Source organism: Triticum aestivum, chromosome 7B (genome assembly GCF_018294505.1).
Source record: "Triticum aestivum cultivar Chinese Spring chromosome 7B, IWGSC CS RefSeq v2.1, whole genome shotgun sequence".
NCBI classification, from domain to species: Eukaryota; Viridiplantae; Streptophyta; class Magnoliopsida; order Poales; family Poaceae; genus Triticum; species Triticum aestivum.
Window position 1 is genome coordinate 532,141,599 of NC_057813.1, and position 25,011 is coordinate 532,166,609.

Sequence of the window (25,011 nt, forward strand, 5' to 3'; positions counted from 1 at the left end):
AGTTTTTAGATCTAGATGCAAAAATTGATAAAAGTGGGATTGAAGAGGTCAAAACTTTAAGTAACAATGAACCCACTATTTTGGATTTCAAGGAATTTAATTATGATAATTGTTCTTTGATAGATTGTATTTTCTTGTTGCAATCCGTGTTAAATTCTCCTCATGCTTATAATCAAAATAAAGCTTTTACTAAACATACCATTGATGCTATGATGCAATCTTTTGAAGAAAAGCTTGAACTAGAAGTTTCAATCCCTAGAAAACTTTATGGTGAGCGGGAACCTACTATTAAGATTAAGATTAAAGATTATGAATGATATGCTTTGTGTGATTTGGGTGCTAGTGTTTCCACGATTCCAAAAACTTTGTGTGATGTGCTAGTTTTCCGTGAATTTGATGATTGTTTTTTAAATTTGCATCTTGCGGATTCCACCATTAAGAAACCTATGGGAAGGATCAATGATGTTCTTATTTTTACAAATAAGAATTATGTGCCTGTAGATTTCATTGTTCTTGATATAGATTACAATTCTACATGTCCTATTATTCTTGGTAGATCTTTCCTTAGAACGATTGGTGCAATTATTGGTATGAAAGAAGGAAACATTAGATTCCAATTTCCGTTAAGGAAAGGTATGTAACACTTTATTAGGAAGAAAATTAAATTGCCTGATGAATCTATTATGAGAGCCACTTATGGATTGCAAACCAAAGATGCAATACCTAGATCTATTCGTGTTTTTATGCCTAGCTAGGGGCGTTAAACGATAGCGCTTGTTGGAAGGCAACCCAATTTTGTTTTTGTTCTTTACTTTTTGCTCCTGTTTAGTAATAAATAATCTATCTATCCTCTCGTTAGATGTGGTTTTAAGTTAATTAGTGTTTGTGCCAAGTAGAACCTTTGGGAAGACTTGGGTGAAAGTTAATGCGATCTTGATGTAAAAAATAGAAACTTTGCGCTCACGAGATTAGCTATCAATTTTTTTATAGAAGAGTGATTTTAAGTTGATTCTTTTTGCAGAAGACTAATAGACAAATTCCTCACGTCCACCAATTTATTTTAGAATTTTTGGAGTTACAGAAGTATTCGGAAGTTATAGATTACTACATACTGTTCTGTTTTTGATAGATTCTGTTTTTTGCTTGTTGTTTGCTTATTTTGATGAATCTATGAGTAGTATCAGGGGGTATGAACCATAGAGAAGTTGGAACACAGTAGATTTTACACCTATATAAATAAATAATGAGTTCACAACAACCTTAAATTGGTGATTTATTTTCTTATACTAACGGAGCTCATGAGATTTTTTGTTGAAGTTTTGTGTTGTGAAGTTTTCAAGTTTTGGGTAAGGATTTGATGGAGTTTGGAATAAGGAGTGGAAATAGCCTAAGCTTGGGGATGCCCAAGGCACCCCAAGGTAAAATTTAAGGACAACCAAAAGCCTAAGCTTGGGAATGCCCCAGAAGATATCCGCTCTTTCGTCTTCGTCTATCGGTAACTTTACTTGAGGCTATATTTTTATTCACCATATGATATGTGTTTTGCTTGAAGCGTCTTGTATGATTTGAGTCTTTTCTTTTTGGTTTACCACAATTATCCTTGTTGTACACACCTTTTGGGAGAGACACACATGAACGGTGATTTATTAGAATACTCTATGTGCTTCACTTATATCTTTTGAGCTAGACAATATTGCTCTAGTGCTTCACTTATAATCTTTTTAGAACACGGCGGTGGTTTTATTTTATAGAAATTGCTGAACTCTCATGCTTCACTTATATTATTTTAGGAGTCTTTTAGAACAACATGGTAATTTGCTTAGGTTATAAAACTAGTCCTAATATCATGGGCATCCAAGATGGGTATAATAAAAAAAATTCATATGAAGTGCATTGAATACTATGAGAAGTTTGATTCTTTATGATTGTTTTGAGATATGAAGATGGTGATATTAGAGTCATGCTAGTAGAGTACTTGTGAATTTGAGAGATACTTGTGTTAAAGTTTGTGATTCTCGTAGCATGCACGTATGGTGAACCATTATGTGATGAAGTTGGAGCATGATTTATTTATTGCTTGTCTTCCTTATGAGTAGAGGTCGGGATCGCGCGATGGTTAACTCCTACCAACCCTTCCCCTAGGAGCATGTGTGCAGTACTTTGTTTTGATGACTTGTAGATTTTTGTAATAACTATGTGAGTTCTTTATGACTAATATTGAGTCCATGGATTATACGCACTCTCATCCTTCCACAATTGCTAGCATCTCTTGTGTCGCGCAATTTTCGCCGATACCATACCCCCACCATATACCTTCCTCAAAACAGCCACCATACCTACCTATTATGGCATTTCTATAGTCATTTCGAGATATATTGCCATGCAACTTTCCACTGTTCCATTTATTATGGCACACTCAATCATTGTCATATTGCTTTGCATGATCATGTAGTTGACATCGTATTTGTGGCAAAGCCACCGTTTATAATTTTTTCATACATGTCACTCTTGAATCATTGCACATCCCGGTACACAGCCGGAGGCATTCACATAGAGTCATATTTTTTTCTAAGTATTGAGTTGTAATTCTTGAGTTGTAAGTAAATAAAAGCGTGATGATCTTCATTATTAGAGCATTGTCTCATGTAAGGAAAGGATGATGGAGACTATGATTCCCTCATAAGTCAGGATGAGACTCCGGGTGAAAAAAAGAGGCCATAAAAAAGAGAGAGAGAAGGCCCAAATAAAAAAATAAGAGAAAAAGAGAGAAGGGGCAATGTTACTATCCTTTTTTCACACTTGTGCTTCAAAGTAGCACCATGATCTTCATGATAGAGAGTCTCCTATGTTGTCACTTTCATAAACTAGTGGGAATTTTCATTATAGAACTTGGCTTGTATATTCCAATGACGGGCTTCCTCAAAATGCCCTTAGGTATTCGTGAGCAAGCAAGTTAGATGCACACCCACTTAGTTTCTTTTTGAGCTTTCATACACTTATAGCTCTAGTGCATCCGTTGCGTGGCAATCCCTACTCACTCACATTGATATCTATTGATGGGCATCTCCATAGCCCGTTGATACGGCTAATTGATATGAGACTATCTTCTCCTTTTTGTCTTTTCCACAACCATCATTCTATTCCACCTATATTGCTATGTCCATGGCTCACGCTCATGTATTGCGTGAAGATTGAAAAAGTTTGAAAATACTAAAGTATGAAACAATTGCTTGGCTAAAATCGGGGTTGTGCATGATTTAAATATTTTGTGTGATAAAGATAGAGTATAGCCAGACTATGATTTTATATGGATTGCTTTCTTTGGCCATGTTATTTTGAGAAGACATGATTGCTTTGTTAGTATGCTTGAAGTATTATTGTTTTTATGTCAATGTTAAACTTTTGTCTCGGATTTTTCGGATCTGAACATTGATGTCACAATAAAAAAAATACATGAATAAATATGTTAGGTAGTATTTCACATCAAAAATTCTATTTTTATCATTTACCTACTCGAGAACAAGCAGAAATTAATCTTGGGGGTGCTTGTATATCGGCTGGAATCATGTGGGGCCGACGAGGAAGGAGCCGCGGGTGGCGGCGCTTCTCCCATAGAGGAAGGAGCCGCGGGTGGCGGCGCTTCAACGAGCTATACGATGCCCGCTGGTCGTCCATGAAAGCTCTCCGCGAGGTGGAGGTCGCCCGATTCGCCGCGAAGGAGGCGCTAGACGCTGGCTAGGAGGGCGCCGCCGTACGCTTCGAGGAGATGGACGCGGAGCACGAGCTAACGTACATCAACTACAAATCCGCGTTCGAGTACCACCTCGGCGTGAAGCCGTGAGCCGCCGCCGCCCTCCGTCTAGGATTTGTGTGCGTGAACTCCGCTGAGGTCCGGACTATCTAAAATGTAGCAGGAACATGTTTATCTTGAATTTTTAACTTTATTACAAGTTATTACTACGTCGGAAAAAAGTGTCCGCAAAATCGATTTTGCGCCGAGATTGCTGTGCTACAAATGCTCTAACATACTCTTCGGCTTGAGAAAACTGCGGCTTGACCTTTCCCAAATTTCCCCACCTACCTCCCGAGCCCAAACCCCTCTATTCGCACCTCCGTCCTCCCCGCGGTTTCTAGATGACTCGAGAAGCGATGCGGAAGAAGGCGAAGGCCGTGCCGGAGTGGCTGAACAGCCCGCTCTGGTCGACCCCGCCGCTCGCCTCGACCCTCGCCGACCCCTTCGGCACCGACTTCTCCCCGCCGCCTGCCCCGTCCCCCGAGCCGTCTCCTTCCGTTCCGCCGCCACCGATGCGCGAGCAGGCGGTCGATTCCCATGCTGGCCGCGAGGGAGAGACACGAGAAGAGGACAGCGCCGGCGCTGCTCTCCGGGCGCACTTGCTTGCCGACTTCAAGGCCGCGGTGCGTGTGATGGTTTCTGTTTCTGTTTTGGGGCCTGCCGTTCCCGTAGGTTTGATCTGTGTTTGGGTTCTAATCGTTTTGCCTTTTTGTGTTTGTCCGTTGATGCAGCTGTCTAAGAAGGTGGTGAACATGGGGGAGCTGCGGAGACTCGCTTGCCTTGGCGTGCCAGATGGCGGCGGCACGGACGTACGACCGCTCGTGTGGAAGGTCCTCACTCATCTCTGATGCTGCTGCTGCTTCATTTTTTCTCCCCAATTTATGGTGTTCAAAATTTTGGTTGTTTGGAGCTGTTATTTTTAGCAAATTTGGAGGTTTATGAGCCAATTTCGAAAGGCATAGAGTAAGAAATGGAAAACCTTTACAAGGCTACCTATGAATCTTTATTTATCAGAGATGCTTAGAAACGAAAGATAACAACGACCTTATTGTTAGTGTGTATAGTTAGCCAATATTAGCCAGAAAATTACAGTATATGAAATCTAGGTTTGCCCTGCTTTACAGTTTATAGTCCTAAGGTAAATGGTTGGGGATTGGTTGCTCCTGTGAACCAACTTTTAGTGGTTTTTGTTAATTTCGCGTAAGAGGTGCGTCCTTATTTATATTCTGTAAGGCGTACTATTGTTCAGCTATGCGGGAAGCTCATTAAGATCCTGAGATTATTATGCAACTTAATTCTGTAGTTGCAATTCTGCAACGGATGTGCACAGAACCCTTTGTGTTGTGATCTACTTAGTTCCCTACTGTTGCAGTTCTGCCATGGATGTGCACAGAACCCTTTGTGTTGTGATCTACTTTCTTCCCTACTTTATGCTGTACAAGGTTCTCACTTATATTCTTTAACAGTGAACACTTGGCTCTCACATGTATTATTTGTCTTATTTATGTCCTCTTATGTCCGTGCAAATCTTTTGTCATCACTTGAGATTGTTGTGCTAAAGTTCGCTGCTGTTGATTAAGCATGCAAGGAGTCATGACTGACAACACTTACTCATCCTGTATCAATATAAGAACCATGTTATTGTTAGTGTGTATAACTAGCAAGAAAATTATAGCTAATCTCCTTTTGGTGCCTTATCACCCTGCAAATAACTGTTAACTGTACTTCGCTTCCTTCTTCTAATCGAAAGAACAGTGCTCCTGCAAGTCATTGGAAAGAATAAATTAGGCAGGAAACAGCAGATGAAATTTGGGTTTGCCCGTTTTACAGTCTAGTGATAAGGTGAAAGGTTGGTGGCATGGAAACGGAGGTAGATTGGTTGCTCCTGTAAATCAACTTTTAGTGGTTTCTCATTAATGCTGTGGGAGAGATCAGAGATGTGTCTTCGTTTAGATGCTGTAAGGCGTACTATTGTGCAACGGTGCTAGAAGCTTATTAACATCCTGAGATTATTACACATAACTTGTGTTCTACAGTGATCTACATACTTCCTTACTTTATACTGGATAAGATTCTTGCTAATATTGTTTAACAGTGACACTCATGTTATACTGGATAAGATCCTTACTTTACACTCCCTCCGTCCGGAAATACTTGTCGGAGAAATGCATAAAAATGGATGTATCTAGAAATATAATACGTCTAGATACATCCATTCCTCTGACAAGTATTTCCGGATGGAGGGAGTACTTCCTTACTCTCATGTTATATTCGTCTTACTTACATCTTCTTATGTACGTTCAAATCATCTGTGCCCACCTGAAATCGCTCTTCTAAAGCTGGTTGCTATGGATTAAGCATGCATGGCAGTGATAACTGACCCCACTTTCTTATGCTGCATCAATACAATTTCCCAGCTATTTTGCAAATTGCCATTTTATGGTTCGCATGTAATTATAAAGTGTATAACATAGTTACATAGGACCTGCTGATAGGCTTCTAATAATCATGTTATCCAGCTACCTGTTTGCACAAGAAACTTATCTGATTATCTTTATAGTGTGCAGCTTCTCTTGGGGTATTTGCCAACTGAACGCTCTTTATGGCCTTATGAACTAGAAAAGAAGCGAAGCCAGTACAGTGCATATAAAGATGAGTTTCTTCTAAATCCTGTAAGTTATGATTGCCCATCTCAGTTATTAGTTCTAAAGATATATTTACCCTATGGATCTCTGGTACTTGTCAGCGTGATTTCGACCAAGGAAGGAAAGATCTTTTCTTATGGATGTTAAGACACAGACATACATTATTGTGTGGTGCCTACAAGTATACAGCCACAAATTAACCCGTCAGATTTACCCGTTTAAAGGAAAACTGAAATTCTAAGTATGATAGATATGCCCACCAACTCATAATTCATTCCAGCCTTAGGGCCTGTTTGGCATCTCTCCCTAACTCTTTGACTCCCGCTCATTGCTCTGGTATTCAGCTCCGCACGCGATCCTTAGCGATTGAAAAACCGTTTGGCTGCGCCGCTCCACTTCCGGTTGCTGGCGCTTTGAAGCAGCACAAGGTCGTGGCGGAGCAACTCCACCTTGCTGGTACAAATTGTACATCTAGTGTTGAAGGAACTACTTCAACGCGCTGTACTAAATATCGCTCCAGAGGCGAATATAGGCCGGTATGGCATTTGGAGTTCAAAAACTCCTAGAACACAAAACTCTAGCTTCTATTATAGGTCAGCCAGAGTTACACACTAGAGGCGAGGGCCTCTATTTGTGTAGGCTTTGTAAAGCCTTCACATCACATCTCAACTTCTACTCATAGCTAGACGTTCCTAAAAAACATTAGTTCAGGTCTAGCTTATACTCATAGCTGGGACACCCTAGAAAACATTAAAGGTTAAGAAAGCAAACAAATACAACTACATATGACTTGAGGACCAACTTCTCTAGAATGGAGTACAAGTGTGTAAAAGTCAAATGAATTTGACTTCTAATGTTTTTCCTTATTGTTCCTCATCATTCTCCTATGATTGTTTGGAACTCGATCTTGAGTTATCTTCATAGAGTGCTTATTCTAGGTGGTAGAGAGTCAAGTCTGCAAGATTGAATGTGTTGGATATACTCATCGGAACATCTATCATATAAGCATCACGATCATCTCGCTTGGAAGATATACCCATTTCTTCGCAGCCTAAGCTTCCCTTTAACACCTAAAGGTGGTCTTCCTTTTCAGAGGTAGACCATCGCCTTATCGCCAACTTGGAATGATTTCGGCCTCCTTTTGCAAGCAATTGGTTATTTGTATTTTTTATTTTGTGCTTCCAGAACACTAATTTTTTTGGTCGTTGGTGCTGTTGACGCGGATCGTCGCCAGCTCGGCATCCATGACGTGCCTCCAGCAAACCGTGGTTAGCACCTCGTCGATGCTTGGAGGTTTCTCAACAGCGACAAGGCAGTGCCCATGATGCTCCTCTGCATCCAACTGCGGGAAAATGTGCTTCATCTTGTGGTAGTGCCAGGATGTCTCATCGAGATTGTGGATGTCGTGGTTGTTGCTCGGCAGGATGGCCCATCCATCTCTAGAAGAGATGGGTGTGGTGTTCCACAATTGTAGTACGGTGGATATCTGCGTTGCCGCTGCCAGAGCTTGGGTGTCACCGTGCACTCTTGGGCATGGTCATCGTCACCTGACTCTTCGCTTTTGATGACCGCGAACTGTTCGGTCGGTGTCAATGCATCTCCAGTTGTCGGCGACGACCAATCCTACTTCTATTCTTCAAATGCCACGTCATGGGTCACATGAACTTTGTTCGTTGCTGGATCGAAGACCTCGTACGCCTTAACACCTTCTTTATAGCCGACAAAGATCATCGGTGTTGATTTGTCAGCAAGCTTGTCGATGCTGAAGCCGAGCTGCTTCACATGAGCTATGCACCCGTAGGTGCGCAAATGGTGCACCGATGTCTTTCCTATGACATGCTGCATATGATGTCTTGCCATCGACGTTGTGCGTGGGAGCGCGATTGAGTAGGTAGACCGATGCCTTCATTGCCTCCCCTAAAACATGGCGAACGCTGCCATGTCTTTTAGCAAGCAAAGCGGTATCTCCACCACACTTTGGTTGCGCTGCTTGAAGATGCCGTTCTATCGTGGTGTTTAGGGCGATGGGTTGCATTGCTTGATGTCGCCGTCTTCACAAAATGTATGGAAAGCGACCAAGTTGAACTTGTTGCCACGTCTGGTTGAAATGCCGTGTGCTAGCAACCAGAGTCAAATCTATGCTAGTGTCGTGATCTTCTTGAAGGACTCGAACACCTCGTCCTTCGTCTTGATCATCTTGAGCCACATGAACTTGGAGCGACCATGGACGATCAGGAAGTAAGTTGCCTCTCATGGTCACCGGTGTAATCAGTCCATAGAGGTCAGTATGGACCAACTCAAGCGCTCATTCTGTTATTGTGGCCTGTGGGGACATGTGTTGTTTGTCGATAGGGCACCCAAGAACTGCTTGACTCGTTCGTTGAGGGGAACACTGTCCGCCATGTCCACGCGTGCTAGTTGTAAGATCAAGTTAATTGAGGGGGGGGGGGTGAATGGAAAATTACGACAAATTGTTCAAGGAAGCTAATTCTTCGAAGGAAAACAGAGTAACAAGGAACAATATGAAACAGTATGAAGAAATATTGAGCTAATAGTGAAGAAAAACTTAAGCTATGCTGCTACAAACTTATGTAAACATGCAAACATGACTACAATAACGATAGTAGACCGAGGACAACATGATAACTAAGTAAAATAACAGATAGGTAAGTCTTAACGAGAAGACAAATGCATGAATATAGAACAATTTGATATTTCTCAGACATCAATTTAGTAGATTCTTCGCTTTAACATCGGTTAGTACAACCGAAGATAATATGAGAGAAGTCCAATTTTCAACCCTCAACGTAACACCATGTTTAAAACTCAACCCTGAACTCCAAAACTGGTTATCGTACACCCTAAACTTTCAACACCGTTCAAAACTCACCCCTTGGCTTGGCTAAAGCTAATGTGGCATTTGGATGGGCTAGTCAAAGTTGATGTGGCATTGTACCCAATATACAACAACAACAAAGCCTTTGGTCCCAAACAGGTTGGAGTAGGCTAGAGCTGAAACCCAAAAGGTCTCGCAAGTCGCAACCAACTCATGGTTCTGGCACATGGATAGCAAGCTTCCCTGCACCCCTATCAATGGCTAGTTCTTTGGTGATTCTCTAGTCCTTCAGATCTCTCTGTATGGACTCCTCCCATGTCAAGTTCGGTCTACCCCGACCTCTCTTACATTATCAGCACACTTTTGCCGTCTGCTATGTACCGGAGTTTCTGGAGGTCCGCGCTGAATATGCCCAAAACATCTCAAATGATGTTGGACAAGCTTCTCTTCAATCGGTGCTACCCCAACTCTATCTCGTATATCATCATTCTGGATCCGGTCATTACTTGTGTGGCCACGCATCCATCTCAACATTCACATCTCCGCCACACCTATTTGTTGAACATGTCACCTTTTAGTCGGCCGACACTCAGCGTCGTACAACATTGCGTGTCGAATCATCATCGTATAGAACCTGCCTTTTAGCTTTTGTGGCACTCTTCTCATAGAGAACACCAGAAGCTTGGCATCATTTCATCCATCCGACTTTGATTCGATGGTTCACATCTTTATCAATATCCCCATTCTTCTGTAGCATCGACCCCAGATGTCGGAAGGTGTCCTTCTGAGGCACCGACTGCCCATCAAGGCTAACCTCCTCATGCCTAGTAGTATTGAAACCGCACCTCATGTACTCGGTTTCAGTTCTACTAAGTCTAAAACCTTTTGATTCCAAGGTTTGTCTCCATAGCTCTAACTCTCTATTAACCCCCCGTCTAACTATCATTGACTAGCACCACATCACATCCGCAAAGTACATACACCATGGGATATCTCCTTGCATATCCCTTGTGATCTCATCCATCACCAGAGCAGAAAGGTATGGGCTCAAAGCTGACCCCTGGTGCAGTCCTATTTTAATCGGAAAGTCATGTTCGAACACTTGTCACAACATTATCGTACATGTCCTTGATGAGGGTAATGTACTTTGTTGGGAATGTGTGTTTCTCTAAGGCCCACCACATGACATTCCGTGGTATCTTATGGTAGTCCTTCTCCAAGTCAATAAACACCATATGAAGGTCCTTCTTTTGCTCCCTGTATCTCTCCATAAGTTTGTATTTCTCCATAAGTTGTACCAAGAAAATGGCTTCGATGGTCGACCTCCCAGGCATGAAACCAAACTGTTTTTTGGTCACGCTTGTCATTCTTCTTAAGCGATGCTCAATGACTCTCCCATAGCTTCATTGTATGGCTCTTCAACTTGGTTCCACGGTAATTAGTATTAGTACAACTCTGAACACCCCCCTTGTTCTTGAAGATTGGTACTAATATACTCCATCTCCATTTTTCTGGCATCTTGTTTGCCCGAAAAATGAGGTTGAGAATCTTAGTTGGCCATACTATCGCTGTCTCCAAGGCCTCCCCACACCTCAATGGGGATACAATCAGGGCCCATCGCCTTGCGTCCTTTCATCCTTTTTAAAGCCTCTTTGACCTCAGACTCCTGAATTCGCCGCACAAAACGCCTGCTGATATCATCAAAGGAGTCATCCAGTTCAATGGTAGAGCTCTCATTCTCTCCATTGAATAGCTGGCCGAAGTACTCCCGTTACCTATGCTTAATCTCCTCGTCCTTCACCAGGAGCTGGTCTGCTCCGTCCTTGATGCATCTGACTTGGTCGACATCCCTCGTCTTCCTCTCTCGAATCTTGGCCATCTTAAGATGTCCCTTTCGCCTTCCTTCGTGTCTAACCGCTGGTAAAGGTCCTCATACGCACGACTCCTTGCTTCACTCACAGCTCGCTTTGCGGCCTTCTTTGCCACCTTGTACTCCTATCCAGGTTCTTCTCCTTAGTAACCTTCTAGACATCATCGTTGGACCACCGGGTATCTCTAGCTGTGCTTCTACTTCCCCTGGACACTCCAAACTCCTCTAAGGCCACCTTACGAATGCAAGTCGCCATCTTCATCCACATATTGTCAGCATCACCTTCTTCCTCCCAAGGGCCCTTCTTGCTTCCTGATGCCATAGCAGAAGCCCCCATGCACCCCTTCAAAACCTATCTTAGATGTACCTACGTGGCCATTGAGGTCTCCTCCTATGAAGAGCTTCTCGCCAATAGGTACACTCCTGACCATGTTCTCTAGGCCTTCCTGAACTCCCTCTTGGTGTTCTCATTGTGGCCTACTTGCGGGGCATGCGCACTGATAACATTGAGAACTAAGTCCTCTACTACCAACTTGACTAGGATAATCCGGTCCTCTTGACGTCTACCACTCCATAAGGCTCTTGTTGATCAATATGCCTAGTCCATTTTTGTTTACAGTCATCCCCGTGTACCACAACTTGAAGCCGGTATTCTCCACCTCCTTCGCCTTTTGTCCCCTCTATTTGGTTTCTTGGACGCGAAGGATATCAACACCTCTCCTCACCGTTGTATCAACTAGCTCCTGAAGCTTACTTGTGAGGGACCCTACATTCCAGCTACCTAAGCGGATCATCCTAGGCTCAGCTAGCTTCCTTACCCTTCGCACTCGTCGAGTCAAATGCGATATCCTTGCTCATTTTCCACTACACCCGGGCGCATTGTACCCAGTATAAAAAATAAAAAGAAATTGCTTGCCCCACATGTCATACCACAACATCAAAGCGAGCAATTGCGTTCCTTCTGTTCCTCTCACCCAAGCTCGAGCAAGCAGTGAGTTTTCGTTTCCGCAACTCCCCATAGCATGCCGTAGTTGCTAAGTATTTCGGCTGTGCTCACATCGTGGACAGGTGCCTGCTCTCGTCTCGTGCCTTCTTCGTGACCTTGCCCCGCACCGCACCAAGCACCATAGCGTGTGCTTGCGACGTGCACGCATAAACCCCAACACCCAGTGCCCGACAACCTTGTGGCAGGATCTCCAACGCACAACACTACCGGAGCCGTCTATTATGTATTGCCGACCGAGCTCTCCATGCCATTGGTATGTAATTCCTCGATTCTTCCATCCTGCTTCACCCTATCGACTCCTCTAGCACTATGCCCAGCTCAATTTAAGAAGAGTGCGACTGCAGGTGTGACTTTGCCGAGCTCCTCTGTCGTCGTATGGACGTCAGTGTTGCAATCACACCGGTCAACCATATGTGATGAACCGAGATAATCACTCACAATTCACATAGCAATTTAGGGTTCCTCACATCAATTCGAGAGATACAACTCAGGGGATACAAGGGGATCGAGAGGAGAAGACTTGGAGAGGAGGAGATAACAGAGGAAGAGACTCGGTACAGAGAGTTCAACTAATTTCTCGCTGCCTAGCCGATCTGTCCATGCGAACAGATATAAACCTCCTAACCCACCCATTGGACTGCGGCCCGTACTACCGGCTCACCAACGAATTCTCCAATTGAACTACGCGCCTTTCTGCTCCTGTGATTCGCCCTCTCCTGATGTGCTTGGCGTGGCCGTCAGCACCGGTGCAGCAGTGCTGACAATGCCTCCCCCTTGAGCTGCAGCATGTCCCCATGCTGGCGCATCTGGAAACTTGTTCTTCAACACATCATAGTCCTCCCAAGTGGCGGCCTCTTCAGCTATGCCAGACCATTTGAACAACACTTGCACTAGTACCTTGTTGTGTTTCTTCACCTTTTGCGTTCCATGATCACTTCTGGCACCACCTAGGTGCTTGACAATCCACAGTTGCAGGTAACTGAGAGAATACTGGAGTGTGGTCTGGCTTGTGTTCTTTTAGTTGAGAAACATGGAAAACTGGATGGATCTGAGCCTCTGTGGGCAGTTGCAGTTTATAAGCAGCTGGTCCTATATGCTCCAACACTTGAAATGGCCCATAATATTTGTATGGCAACTTAGCACAAGGTCTATTCACTACGCAGTGTTGAGCATACGGCTGAAGTTTCAAGTATACCTCATCGCCCACTTCAAAAGATCTTTTAGATCTGTGTTGCTCTGCATAAGCTTTAATCTTGGCTTGACCTTTCAAGAGATGAGCTTTGAGCTGAATGAGACTGATGTTCTCGCAACCACTGTTCAACATCCACATTGTCAGACTGGAGCACATATGAGAAGAAACCATAGTTGGAATTGTACCCATAGAAAGCCTTGAAAGGAGAACATCCCAATGAGGAATGATAGTTGGTGTTATACCAGAATTCAGCTAGTGGCAGCCAGGAACACCACTTGTGAGGATTGTCATGTACAGAACGCCTCAAATACATCTTCACACATTGATTAACCCTTTCACTTTGTCCATCAGTTTGAGGGTGATAGGCCGTGCTCATTTTCAACTTATTGTCCCACAGTATGAACAAATCTTCCCAAAAATTACTGGTGAATATCTTGTCCCTGTCTGACACAATAGAAGAAGGTGGCCCATGTAACATGATCACTGTTTCTAAGAAAGCTTTAGCCACAAATGGAGCAGAGAATGGATGTTTTGAAGGAATGAAGTGACTGTATTTAGTATATGTTATGACCGGCATATTACGGGCTTAGCCCAGTGGGTTGTGGTCCAAGTTATCTTATCGTTATTAGGGGCTTAGCCCAATTATCTTATCGTATTAGGGTCGTTTGCTTAGGAGTCAAGTAAACCCCTTTATATAAGGAGGGGAGATGTATCAATCTAATCAAGCAAGAAGCAATGAATATTTGCTCGGCTTCCCTTAGGGAGCCGGGAGACCTAACCCTAGCCGCCTCGTGCGCAGCCGCCGCCGCTCCCTCTCGCGCACGACGGCGCCTTGCCGCCGGCGACCGCGAGCTTCGCCACGTCCAGCCCCCTCCTTCCCCTACAACCTACACCATAGACCCGGTAGGGTCCCAGCTCCTACCAATTTGGTATCAGGTAGCTTGGGTCTGATCATGTCTGCTCCACCTCCCACCCCGCCGCTGTCCACCACCACCGCCCTCGCCATCGCGCCGCTGCTTCCGCTCTCCACTGCGCCACTCGAACCCACAATGGGGGCCTCCGCTGGCCAGTCTCCGCCCCTCCCCACGCCGCAGGCCGCCGTCTACTCCCCGGCGGAGATCACCGGCATCCTTAATGACCTCGTCACCGTCGTCCAGCGCATCCACCTCTACCTCGCCGGGCCTTACGGGTAGCCGCCGCCCCTGCCGCCAACCTCCGTGACCGGTCCGGCCGCGCTGCCCTGGTACGCGGCCACCACAGCGCCGATCGGGCCTCTACACCACCACTAACCCGGTCAGCCGCCGCCCGCCGTCGCCCCTCACTGGCCATAGTGGCCGGCCCCGGCGATCGCCGCGCCCCCGACGCCTCCCGGGTCCGGGCAGCCGCAACTCCAGCTGTCGGGCCCATCGACGACCGCTGTCGTGCCTCCCTGGCCATATGGCCGGCCCCGACCCTCGCTGCACTGACCACACCACCCGGGTCCGCGCTGCAGCGGCCGGCCCCGCCACCGCCCAGCACAGGGCCCGGGTCACCCACACAGACCGGCGTCCCGATCCAGCACGTGCGCTTCCCACCGCCGCCGTCCCCCATACCGGCCTGGCTGATTGGATCATCACCGCCACCCGTCTACACGTCGGCAGGAGAACCGCCAGCGCCCACTCTTCAGTTTGGCGACCCCTCCGGCTCGGCGGGGCACTTCTCGGGCTACGGTCATGCTGATCGGGCGCTCCACTCCTCGCTGCTTCGCACCTCCGAGCCAGTCGGCCACGACGCTCCGACTCAGACACCGCCGCGGTTTGCCAAACTGGACTTTGCCACCTATGACGGCACGGAGGACCCCCTCAACTGGCTCAACCAGTGCGAGCAGTTCTTTCACGGGCAACGCACCCTCGCCTCGGAGCGTACCTGGATCACCTCCTACCACCTCCGCGACGCGGCACAGACTTGGTACTACGCTCTCGAGCAGGACGAGGGCAGCATGCCCCCTTGGGAGCGCTTCCGTGAGCTCTGCCTCCTTCGTTTTGGGCCACCGATCCGTGGGAGCCGCCTAGCAGAGCTAGGCCGCCTTCCCTTCACCTCCACGGTTCAGGACTTCGCCGACCGTTTCCAGGCCCTGGCATGCCACGCGTCGGGTGTGACAGCGCAGCAGCGGGCCGACCTCTTTGTCGGTGGACTTCCGGATCACATCCGCGTGGACGTGGAGCTTCGGGGACCCCAGGATCTCCAGACGGCCATGTACTACACCCGCGCGTTCGAGCGCCGCACGGTGGCCATCCAACAGGCATCACTGTCCCGGGCCGCTGGGCCGCTACCCTGGCCGGAGGTTCCCGCGCAGGGTCGGCCTGCTCAGGCTTCCGCGGCACCCCTCGCCGCGACCACAACGCGCTCGTTCCGCCGGCTCACCTCGGCCGAGCTACTCGAGCGTCGCCGCCAAGGGTTGTGCTTCAACTGCGACGAGCCCTACACGCCCGGCCACGTCTGCCCGCGGCTCTTCTACCTGGAGGCTGCAGACTACATTGAGGAGGACGCCGTCGCCGCCGACCTGGCCGCCCCAGCTGTTGCGAAGGTGTTTGACGCTGGTTGATCACCTCGAGGAGTTCAGCAAGCGCTTCCCCACCTTACAGCTCGAGGACGAGCTGTTTGTGCGGGCGGGGAGAAGTGTTATGACCAACATATTAGGGGCTTAGCCCAGTGGGTTGTGGCCCAAGTTATCTTATCGTTATTAGGGGCTTAGCCCAATTATCTTATTGTTATTAGGGTCGTGTGCTTAGGAGTCAAGTAAACCCCTCTATATAAGGAGGGGAGATGTATCAATCTAATCAAGCAAGAAGCAATCATTATTTGCTCGGCTTCCCTTAGGGAGCCGGGAGACCTAACCCTAGCCGCCTCTTGCGCAGCCGCCGCCTCTCCCTCTCGCGCACGCCGGCGCCTTGCCGCCGGCGACCGCGAGCTTCGCCACGTCCACCCCCTCCTTCCCCTACAACCTACGCCCTAGACCCGGTAGGGTCCCAGCTCCTACCAGTATATCTGTCCACCACCACCAGTATGACTGTATACCCATTAGATTTGGGCAGGCGTTCAATAAAATCCATTGTGATATGTTGCCAAGGACTCTGGTATTGGTAATGGATTAAGCAACCCTGGAGACTTGCAATGTTCATGTTTAGCTTTCTGACAAATCTCACACTGCTGTACAAACTCAGTAACATCTTGTTTCATCCCTGACCAGACAAACAGTTTCTGCACTCTTTGGTAAGTTACTTGAATGCCTGATTGCCCTCCCACAGCACTTGCATGAAAAGCAGAAATAAGTTTGGGTTTTAGAGCTGAGTTGGCCCCAATCCAAATTCTATCAGCTTGCTTAATGATTCCCTGGTGTAGAGAAAAACCATTTGCATTGACATCTGATAGGGCCAGTTGTTGTAACAATTGTTGAGCCTGAGGGTCCGCTGCATAAGAATTTGTCACTTGACTCTGAGAAGTAGTAGTCACAGCCAATAAGTGCCCTACCCTAGACAGAGCATCAGCCACTGTATTCTCACTCCCTTTCTTGTACTGAAAAGAGAACTGCAGTCCCACCAATTTTTTCATTGCTTTTCTCTGAAGATCAGAAGTGAGCACCCAGTTGACATAAACTTTGGTGATCCGTTTTTATGATAAAAGGGCCTCTTTGTAGATATGATCTCCATTTTTCTACTGCCATCATGATAGCCAAGAATTCTTTCTCATAGATGGACAAATGCTGATTTTCACCCCCAAGGCCTTGTATAATAAGCTACAGGATGACCTCGTTGCAGCAAAACAGCACCCACCCTAGTAGCACAAGCATCTGTTTCTATAGAGAAAGGTTTATCAAAATCAGGTAAACCCAGAACTGGAGTAGTTGACATTGCTTGTTTCAAAGTGTCAAAAGCTTGTTGAGCACCGTCTGACCACACAAAGGCTTGTTTCTTCAGTAACTGAGTTAAGGGCTTAACAATCATTCCATAACTCTTCACAAATTTCCTGTAATATCCTGTCAGACCTAAAAGCACCCTCAACTCAGTAACATTTGTGGGTACTGGCCAATCCACCATAGCCGTAGTCTTTTCTGGATCAGTGGCCACACCAGTATCAGAAATAATGTGTCCCAGATATTCCAATTTCTGTACGTTTTGTGGGGTGGCAGATTTTGATAGTTACAGTTGACTCCACGAAAATTCTGCAGATCCTGTAAATTGCCGCTCCCCGTTTATGTACTATGACCCTCCTACAAACTGCGAAGCCAGCTCTGCGCGGAGCCTGAGAACTACCGAACACACCTTTAATATTGTTTGTTGTTCCGGAAAGTTCTATTTAGAGTATATATAAGTGTCATAGTGAGTGATTTAGACACTTAAATATGTTATATATGGAAGTGCTAATGGTGTCTTTTCGTGCAGTCAGAAAAATTATGTAGAATCGAGGAATCAAAGCTGTCAAGAAAGAAAGAATTAACTGGTGAAAGGAATGGCTTGCTCCCAAGGTCAGAAGTAACTAATGAAGAGCATCCTTTGAGCTTTGGTAAATCTAGCTTGTGGAACCAATACTTCCAGGTACTACATATTATCATTAGCTTATTATGTGAGAGTTGTGGTCTTATGCTACGTAAGCAAAAACTAGAGTTAATATGCTTGGTTTGGAAAACCAGTGGTAACCAGCTAGTCTCGTGATACACCTAAAAGTCTGTTTAGGTCACGGATTGTGCTGATGTAGCTGAAATTTCAACAGCATGTTACATATGAGATTTGTTTCCTGTTCTCTTCAAGTTTTATCGATGTTTGCATTTGTGAGTTTGTTTATTCTCGTAAGAATCTTTAGCTGATGTGGCAAATTCCAGTAGAAATTATGCTTGTCATGCTCAAGGTCCACTTGATTGGACCAATAAGAACTTTTGGTGATTTCCTGCCATGACTGTGGAATTGAAAATGTTGTCAGCGACTCATATGGTGAGTGATGCATGCCTTGTAGTCTCTAGACGTTTACCAAGATACATGCTAGCGTATCATCATGATTTTTCACGAACTTGATCTTATTGTTCTTCCATATTGGGTGCAATTTCAGTTAGTTTGGGGGTTGTGTATTAAAGTCCCATGGCGCGTGTGACCTCTAGAAATAGAGTTGCGTGTTAAGCACAAGTGATTTTCTCATGTGCCCTTGAAATTTTTTCTTGCAGGACGATAGAAAGTAGATGTTATGGTGTGATGTCCTCGATCATAATGACCGTATGCCCTCTGTGTAACTCACACTAGCCCAGGGTTATCACGAATCTTGGCATCATATTCATAAACCATAAATAGAAATGCTAGTTTACATGATCTTTATGGCATGATTTGTACAACATTACCATAATGGCAATATGGTTTAATAGTTGGCAACAAGATATCAAATTAAATGTGGCATGATCTCTCTGCGGCTCCACTCCACAAGGAACTGGCAGAGCTAGGATCTAGCTCACGAACTCATGCTCTTCTCACTTATTTGAAGACAGATCGTCACCTACATGTGGCCAAATCAACAAGCCAATGTACGCAAGATAACAAAGTAACATAGATAAATATGCATGTGAAATAGCAAGTGAACACTACTATTGGTTATAATATAGTGCCCTGTAGCCTTTATATTTTTCCCGTGTATAAGTGGCTTTCTGCATATCTCCTGCACCTGTATGTGTATATATATTGGCCTATACCCCCTTGGGAATACAGATTGCATATTCCTAGAGCTCTAGGTTTTTTGCATCTCCCGCATGTGCAACTAACCTGTGCTCCTGGTCCTCCCGATTGATTTTGGTCTTCTGCCCACCACGCTGATTCTGCTGTGAGTATCCCTCTTGGTTGCCACACAGATTCCTTGCTGAGCAGGGCTCCTTTGCTCACTTCTCTTGTCCTGGTGCTCACACTCAAAATATTGTTGTTGAGCGCAAGCATCGTCACCTTCTTGAGACGATCCGTGCATTGATGATCCCCACCTTTCTTCCGCCTCACTTTTGGGCTGATTAGGAGGCACTCTATGCTGGCTCGGGAAGTAGTGACGACTGAGGAGACGGAGAGTCGGCAGGCGCGTTGAGCTTGGGGGCGTGCAAGACGTGCGCTCTCGAGGTTAACGAGACCGTGCGGGACGGGTGCACCCAATCCTATGTAAGCGAGGGTGAGGATAACGATGCTTGGGGAGAACGATATGGAGGCGTCGAGTACAGGGAGGTTGGCGTCAATAATGAGGAAGTTGTGGATGTGTCGTTGCATTGGCACGATCCATTCTCGGGAGGCAGGAAGTGATCCGATCGGGTAAGGAGAAGGGCTTTATAGAGCCGGCCCGCGACCACGCAGAGGCAGACATCCTTGGTCGGGAAGGTGGAGCTTTCAATCTGGAAAAGACTGATCCATGTCGATCCGGCGTCCTTGGTTCCAGACTCGGAAGAGGCAGCTATCATGAGGAACAACGACAACGAATGGGAGAAATTGATGTAGAGATTGACGTGAGCTTCAATCTGAAAAGAAACAAGGCGGCCAGCGAACGTCAGCTTTGAGCGGAAAGATGGAATTGATAGAGATGAGACAAGATCGGAAAAAAAGCCGGCCAAGAAGGAAGACGAGACCGATCACTGATGGGGAGAATTGATCTAATTGATGGAGTGAGGTAGAGACAGAAAAATAATCGACTGGAGCGTGAGTTGCGACACCAGGGGAAACTTGGGCTCATGATGCCATGTTAAAGGAGCAACTTATGTGTGTTGCACACCAAAGGGCAAATATATAGTACAAAAGGCTTGTAGTACTAGTAAGCAGATCTTAATACAAATACGTCTTGACAAGGGGGAGTGCTTGATGCTAGAGGCTATCGGATTTGGCCTGATCTTCTAGGAAAGGATAACTTGCTTTGCCTAATGAACCAAGTTTTAACAACCCACGAATTGTGACAGCCTTTGACAATGAACTCAGCCAATGGAACACTTGATGGACATCTTGATTTACACTTGAAGTGACGCCTTTTGATTTTACAAAACCAAGCAAACGCAACAAGTATGGTGGTGGGGATCACCCAATCCTATGAATGGCTTATAAGCTAAAACCCTAAAATAGGAGCAAAGCTCTACTAGTTTCTTCTCCAATCAAGCCTAGTAAAGAAAAAGAGGCTGCCTCCTATTTATAGTCTCTTCGCAACCGCATGAATTGAGCCAAGCCCATTGCAGAAGCCACTTCAGATTTAGTCCTGAAACGACTATTATCATTGTTAATTTTTTTGACGCGTCAACGGCGGGCTTGCGCCGGCCTGAACATATATTATCACAGCATCAACCAGTTACAAAGAGTAGCACTTAGTTACAAGGGGAGTTGAGAGTTTGGGAAGCAAGAAAAACGAAAAAAGGTGGTGGTTTAGGGTTACAATCTCGCGGCGAGATGAAACAACATGGAGGCCCAGTCACACAACAGGTTTTGTCTCTGAATATTGGAACATCTATTGGACAAGAGAACCAGGTCGTCGGCCGTGGCCTGGGCGATGCACTGAATCCCTTGATTGTCGTCCCGGAAAACCTTGGCGTTGCGTCTCTTCCAGATGTTCCAGAGTAAAGCCATGATCACAGTGGAGCGAACTTTGTCATGATCGGAAATCTGCCAGATGTGAAGAAGGCTGCTAGGTCTTTCATCTTGAAGGCTTGTTAGCTGATCCCAAAGTGGTCGAAGCCGCCGACAGGTGAAGAGCAGGTGATCAATACTCTCACATTGCCTGCAAAGAGGACATGCGTCAGTAGTAGCTATAGATCTTTGGAAGCGACGTTCATTCGTGTAAACGCGATCCTTGTGTGCCAACCAGATGAACAATCGACATTTGTTAGGGGCGTATTATCATTATTATCACGCATGACAGTGCCTTCCCTCAAGAATGAGCTCTTCGGCCATGACAAGGTGGAGCTTCTTTGTGTTACCCAGTTTTACCGTCTTCCTCAAGAGAGAGCTTCTCAGCATTAATCTTGGTACTCGTCATCTTCTTGGCCTTGATTTCATCACAATCCTCGAATATGATAGTACAGTGTGTGGATGCATTAGGTCGTAACCAGTTCTCTGGAAGATAGGTGGTGACTCAAGTAGGATCAGATTCACATGTGATTGTATTTGGCCCATCTTGTATTTATTTATTGTATTTGACCCATCTTGTATTTGTTTAGCCCGAGCCCTTGCAATTGCTGCTCTTGTAATTTGTCCTAGCTGAGTTGATTGTGCAGCATTAAGTACATAATTTGGGATGTCCTCATCTGTGTCTCTCCCCTTGAGTTGATTCAAGTGAGAGTGAATGATGGCACATGTCTACTCAGCTCTTATATGGGCTATGACCAGGAGTCTTGAGAAATGACCATGTCGGCCCCCCTAGGGGAGATTGGACTGTAAGGGCAGTAGAGGTATATGTTCGTCTGCTAGTCCATGGTGGACTAGGGATGGTGGGTGGTTCATAGTCCATGGGGGACAAGCTCTCTCATCCCTGCCCATTGCAGGCTTCTTTCTTAGTGGGCCTCCCTCTTGACTTTGTCTTTTTTACCTTCCTCTCCATTTGACTTGTTTCCATGACTAGTTTCGTGGACTTATGTTGACCCCACTTGACTCAATCTGCCATGTAGATGCCACATAGGACTACCATATAGGGAATGCTCTTTTTTGCCTCGTTGACAGTGGATTCAAAAGTTTGGTTCTTCTGATGCACACATGTTCATATTCCCCTTGAGTTTATTTAGCTGCTCTTGCATTTCAAATCCAGTGTACAGGTCATGTTCCACCTAAACACCACTTACAAAATATGGTTTTGTCTTATAATTGAACAGTTCGTCTGAGAATATACTTGTTATCCAGGAATCAGAGATCCTGGAGCAGATAGACCGAGATGTGAAGCGAACACATCCAGACAAGTCGTTTTTTTCTGCCAAGTCTAACCAGGTTTTCTCACCCAGCTCTTAAGATGTTCCAACTGTTATCTGCTGTAGAAATATTAGTGTATCACTTAAGCTTTCCATTTATATCCCTTTCAGGAATCACTAAGGCGTATTCTCATTATATTTTCAAGATTATACCCTAGTGTAAGATATGTGCAAGGGTTGAATGAAGTTTTGGCACCTCTATTTTACGTATTGAAGAACGACCTTGACACAAGTAACTCGGTAATGTTCTTCTTCCACACCCAGGCTAAAGCTGTAAAGCAACCATCCTTTGTGTCTTCGGTTTCTACAGCAGTGGCAATGATGAAGAGTTACGTAGAACATTTTTCTCAATCTGGGTTAAGAAAATCTGCGTCGTATGGTGCTTCACAATTGTTCTATTTGATCAGTGCTTTCGCCTTCTAATACTGTTCATTAACTTGATTATCCCTCTATTGGAATTGCAGACTTCAGCTGAAGCAGACACTTTCTTTTGCTTTGTTGAATTGATTAGTGGCTTTAAAAACAACTATTGTAAACATCTTGACAACAGCCGGGTGGGTATTCGGGCTACACTTTCAAAGTTATCTCAACTCTTAAAGAAACATGACGAAGAGCTATGGCGTCATATGGAGGTCATTACAAAGGTAGGTCATATTTAATATTAGATTTATGTTGGCAAGTAATACAACACTGATTTATATACTGTCTGGAAAATCAAGTGTATAATGCTGATGAAGCGCACCTGCAGCTGCACCGGGGAAACATCTGTCATGTTATGCTCTAATTTTTACATCAGTAGTTAAATCTAGATGTTTCACTGTGCACCATATCTTTATCCATGTTTTGTGTTCCGCGACTTGTTCTCAGTAAAACACTACAAGTATTCCCATTTTTTTCTTGAATACGCAGGTGAGCTGCGTATCATTGCATTAAGAAGAAATGTACATAGAGTACACATCTCTGCTACACCTAACCGTTGGACATGTTGCCTTTTAGTTGGCCAACATTCTGCGCCATGCAATATCACAGGTCGAATCGCCGTCCTATAGAACCTGCCTTTTAGAAAATTAATGATAGTTTTAATCTTGAGTCTAAAACTTAACAAAAACAAAGAGATTGTTATGGTATTTAGCAAACAGACGAATACACATATATTCTATGACTTACTCCCATTGAAACAAAAACAGCATCACAAACAAAGCTAATCATAATTATAATTCAGTCAATGGTTGAAACTATGAAAAGCATTAATAATAATAACTAATACAAGATAAGTTAATAATTTGAAACTGCACTGGTGTTTATATATGGACATTTTATGCTGGTTTAGGAGCTTTTTGAGTTCATAGAGGTGTGGTGGTGTGAATAGCACACCAGAAGTTCATGAAGCATAAGATCTACTGTTGTTGCGTGGTCTAGATGTGCGTAGTATGACTGTTTCAACAAAAAATAAGAAGATGAGCTAATGCTAGGCTTGAAAATGAGCTAATAATCTTAAGCTGCACAGGCCTCCATATGGACATATTATCGCGGGGACATAGATTTTTTTCTTTGAAATATAAAGATCTACTATTCCTTTGTTGTTTAAGTGTTAACTTGAATTGGCTATAACTTTTCTCTAGTATGTCACCATCTTCATTTTTGATATAATTTGTTATCAACAATTGAATGTTGAAATTACAGGTGTACCCGCAATACTATGCATTTAGATGGATTACATTACTGTTGACAATGGAGTTCAGCTTCAATGTGTGTATTCACATCTGGGATGCCATGTTGGGCGATCCCGAAGGTTCTCCGGTATGTGGCCTCGTGAATAAACCTCCAAGCAAGATGCGTGGTCTTTCTAATGCCTCGTATGTTCTTGTACAGGACACCTTGCTGAGGATATGCTGTGCTATGCTCATCCTTGTCCGGAAGCGGCTCCTGGTTGGAGATTTCACCGCCAATATCCAGCTGCTGCAGCACTACCCGCAAACTAACATAGATCACCTCCTCCACATCGCTAACAGATTGAGAGGAACCATGCCCAGCTAGTGATTGGGATGCCATCTTGTCGGTGTGGTGTTCATCCGGGCACTACTACATGTATGTACATTGACCCTGTCCATGAGGTGTATCATGACATCATTGCCAAGTTTCATCTTCTCTTCATTTATGTTCACTTTAAATTCAAAAACTGAAAACTCCGAGTACGTACGTATTTGAGTTTTCTGTGTGTGTTTACAGAGTTATGTGGTGGGGGCACTAGATTTTGTTTACTAAATATAATGGCAAGAAAAAAGCACAGGAGTGGTGGGCCCTACAAGATATGCGCCACTAGTAACTATCACCATCACCAGTGTCGCACTTTCCTCCTTGGCTTGGATCTTAGACATGGGGCGGGCCTGGCCTGACGGTGCAATGTTTGGCAACTCGAACGAGCCGATGCAAACGGACACGGACGTGGATTTTGTTTGTTTGGGTCGGCGTTTCGGGTGGCGTCCGCCCTGTCCATGTTTGGGTGGTCGCCCAGTGCGCCAAAGTAGTTTCTTTCATGTGGCTATATTTTTGCACCTTTTGCATACATACCAAAAACATTGCTGAAAGTTCACATAATTCAACCGAATACAAATATCATAGTTCTACAACCAAATAAAATGCCATAATTTACAGACCAAATGAAATTTAATTAGTCACAAATACATTTGAAAGAAAAGAGTGATATATCTATTGGTTGCCTAGGTGAGACTACATATGCTTG

General features: G+C 45.1%; 1 protein-coding gene across 3 annotated transcripts; it reads left to right on the forward strand.

Annotated features, from left to right (window-relative positions):
• The first annotated feature begins 3,939 nt into the window (after positions 1-3,939).
• LOC123155930 (TBC1 domain family member 13) lies at positions 3,940-24,467 on the forward strand. Of its 3 annotated transcripts, XR_006477680.1 has the most exons (10): positions 3,940-4,416; positions 4,525-4,623; positions 6,361-6,465; positions 17,764-17,916; positions 22,204-22,287; positions 22,380-22,508; positions 22,733-22,912; positions 23,178-23,297; positions 23,952-24,068; positions 24,141-24,255. XR_006477680.1 is itself a non-coding variant. In XM_044574081.1 (9 exons), the coding sequence occupies exons 1-9, from the start codon at positions 4,135-4,137 to the stop codon at positions 24,303-24,305; spliced, it is 1,314 nt and encodes a 437-aa protein (XP_044430016.1). In that variant the 5' UTR covers positions 3,940-4,134; the 3' UTR covers positions 24,306-24,467. The 3 variants fall into 3 exon arrangements, 2 of the variants coding, with proteins under 2 accessions (XP_044430016.1, XP_044430017.1); XM_044574081.1 differs by lacking the exon at positions 23,178-23,297 and having other exon boundaries at positions 24,141-24,467; XM_044574082.1 differs by lacking the exons at positions 6,361-6,465; positions 23,178-23,297 and having other exon boundaries at positions 24,141-24,467.
• Positions 24,468-25,011: the final 544 nt, after the last annotated feature.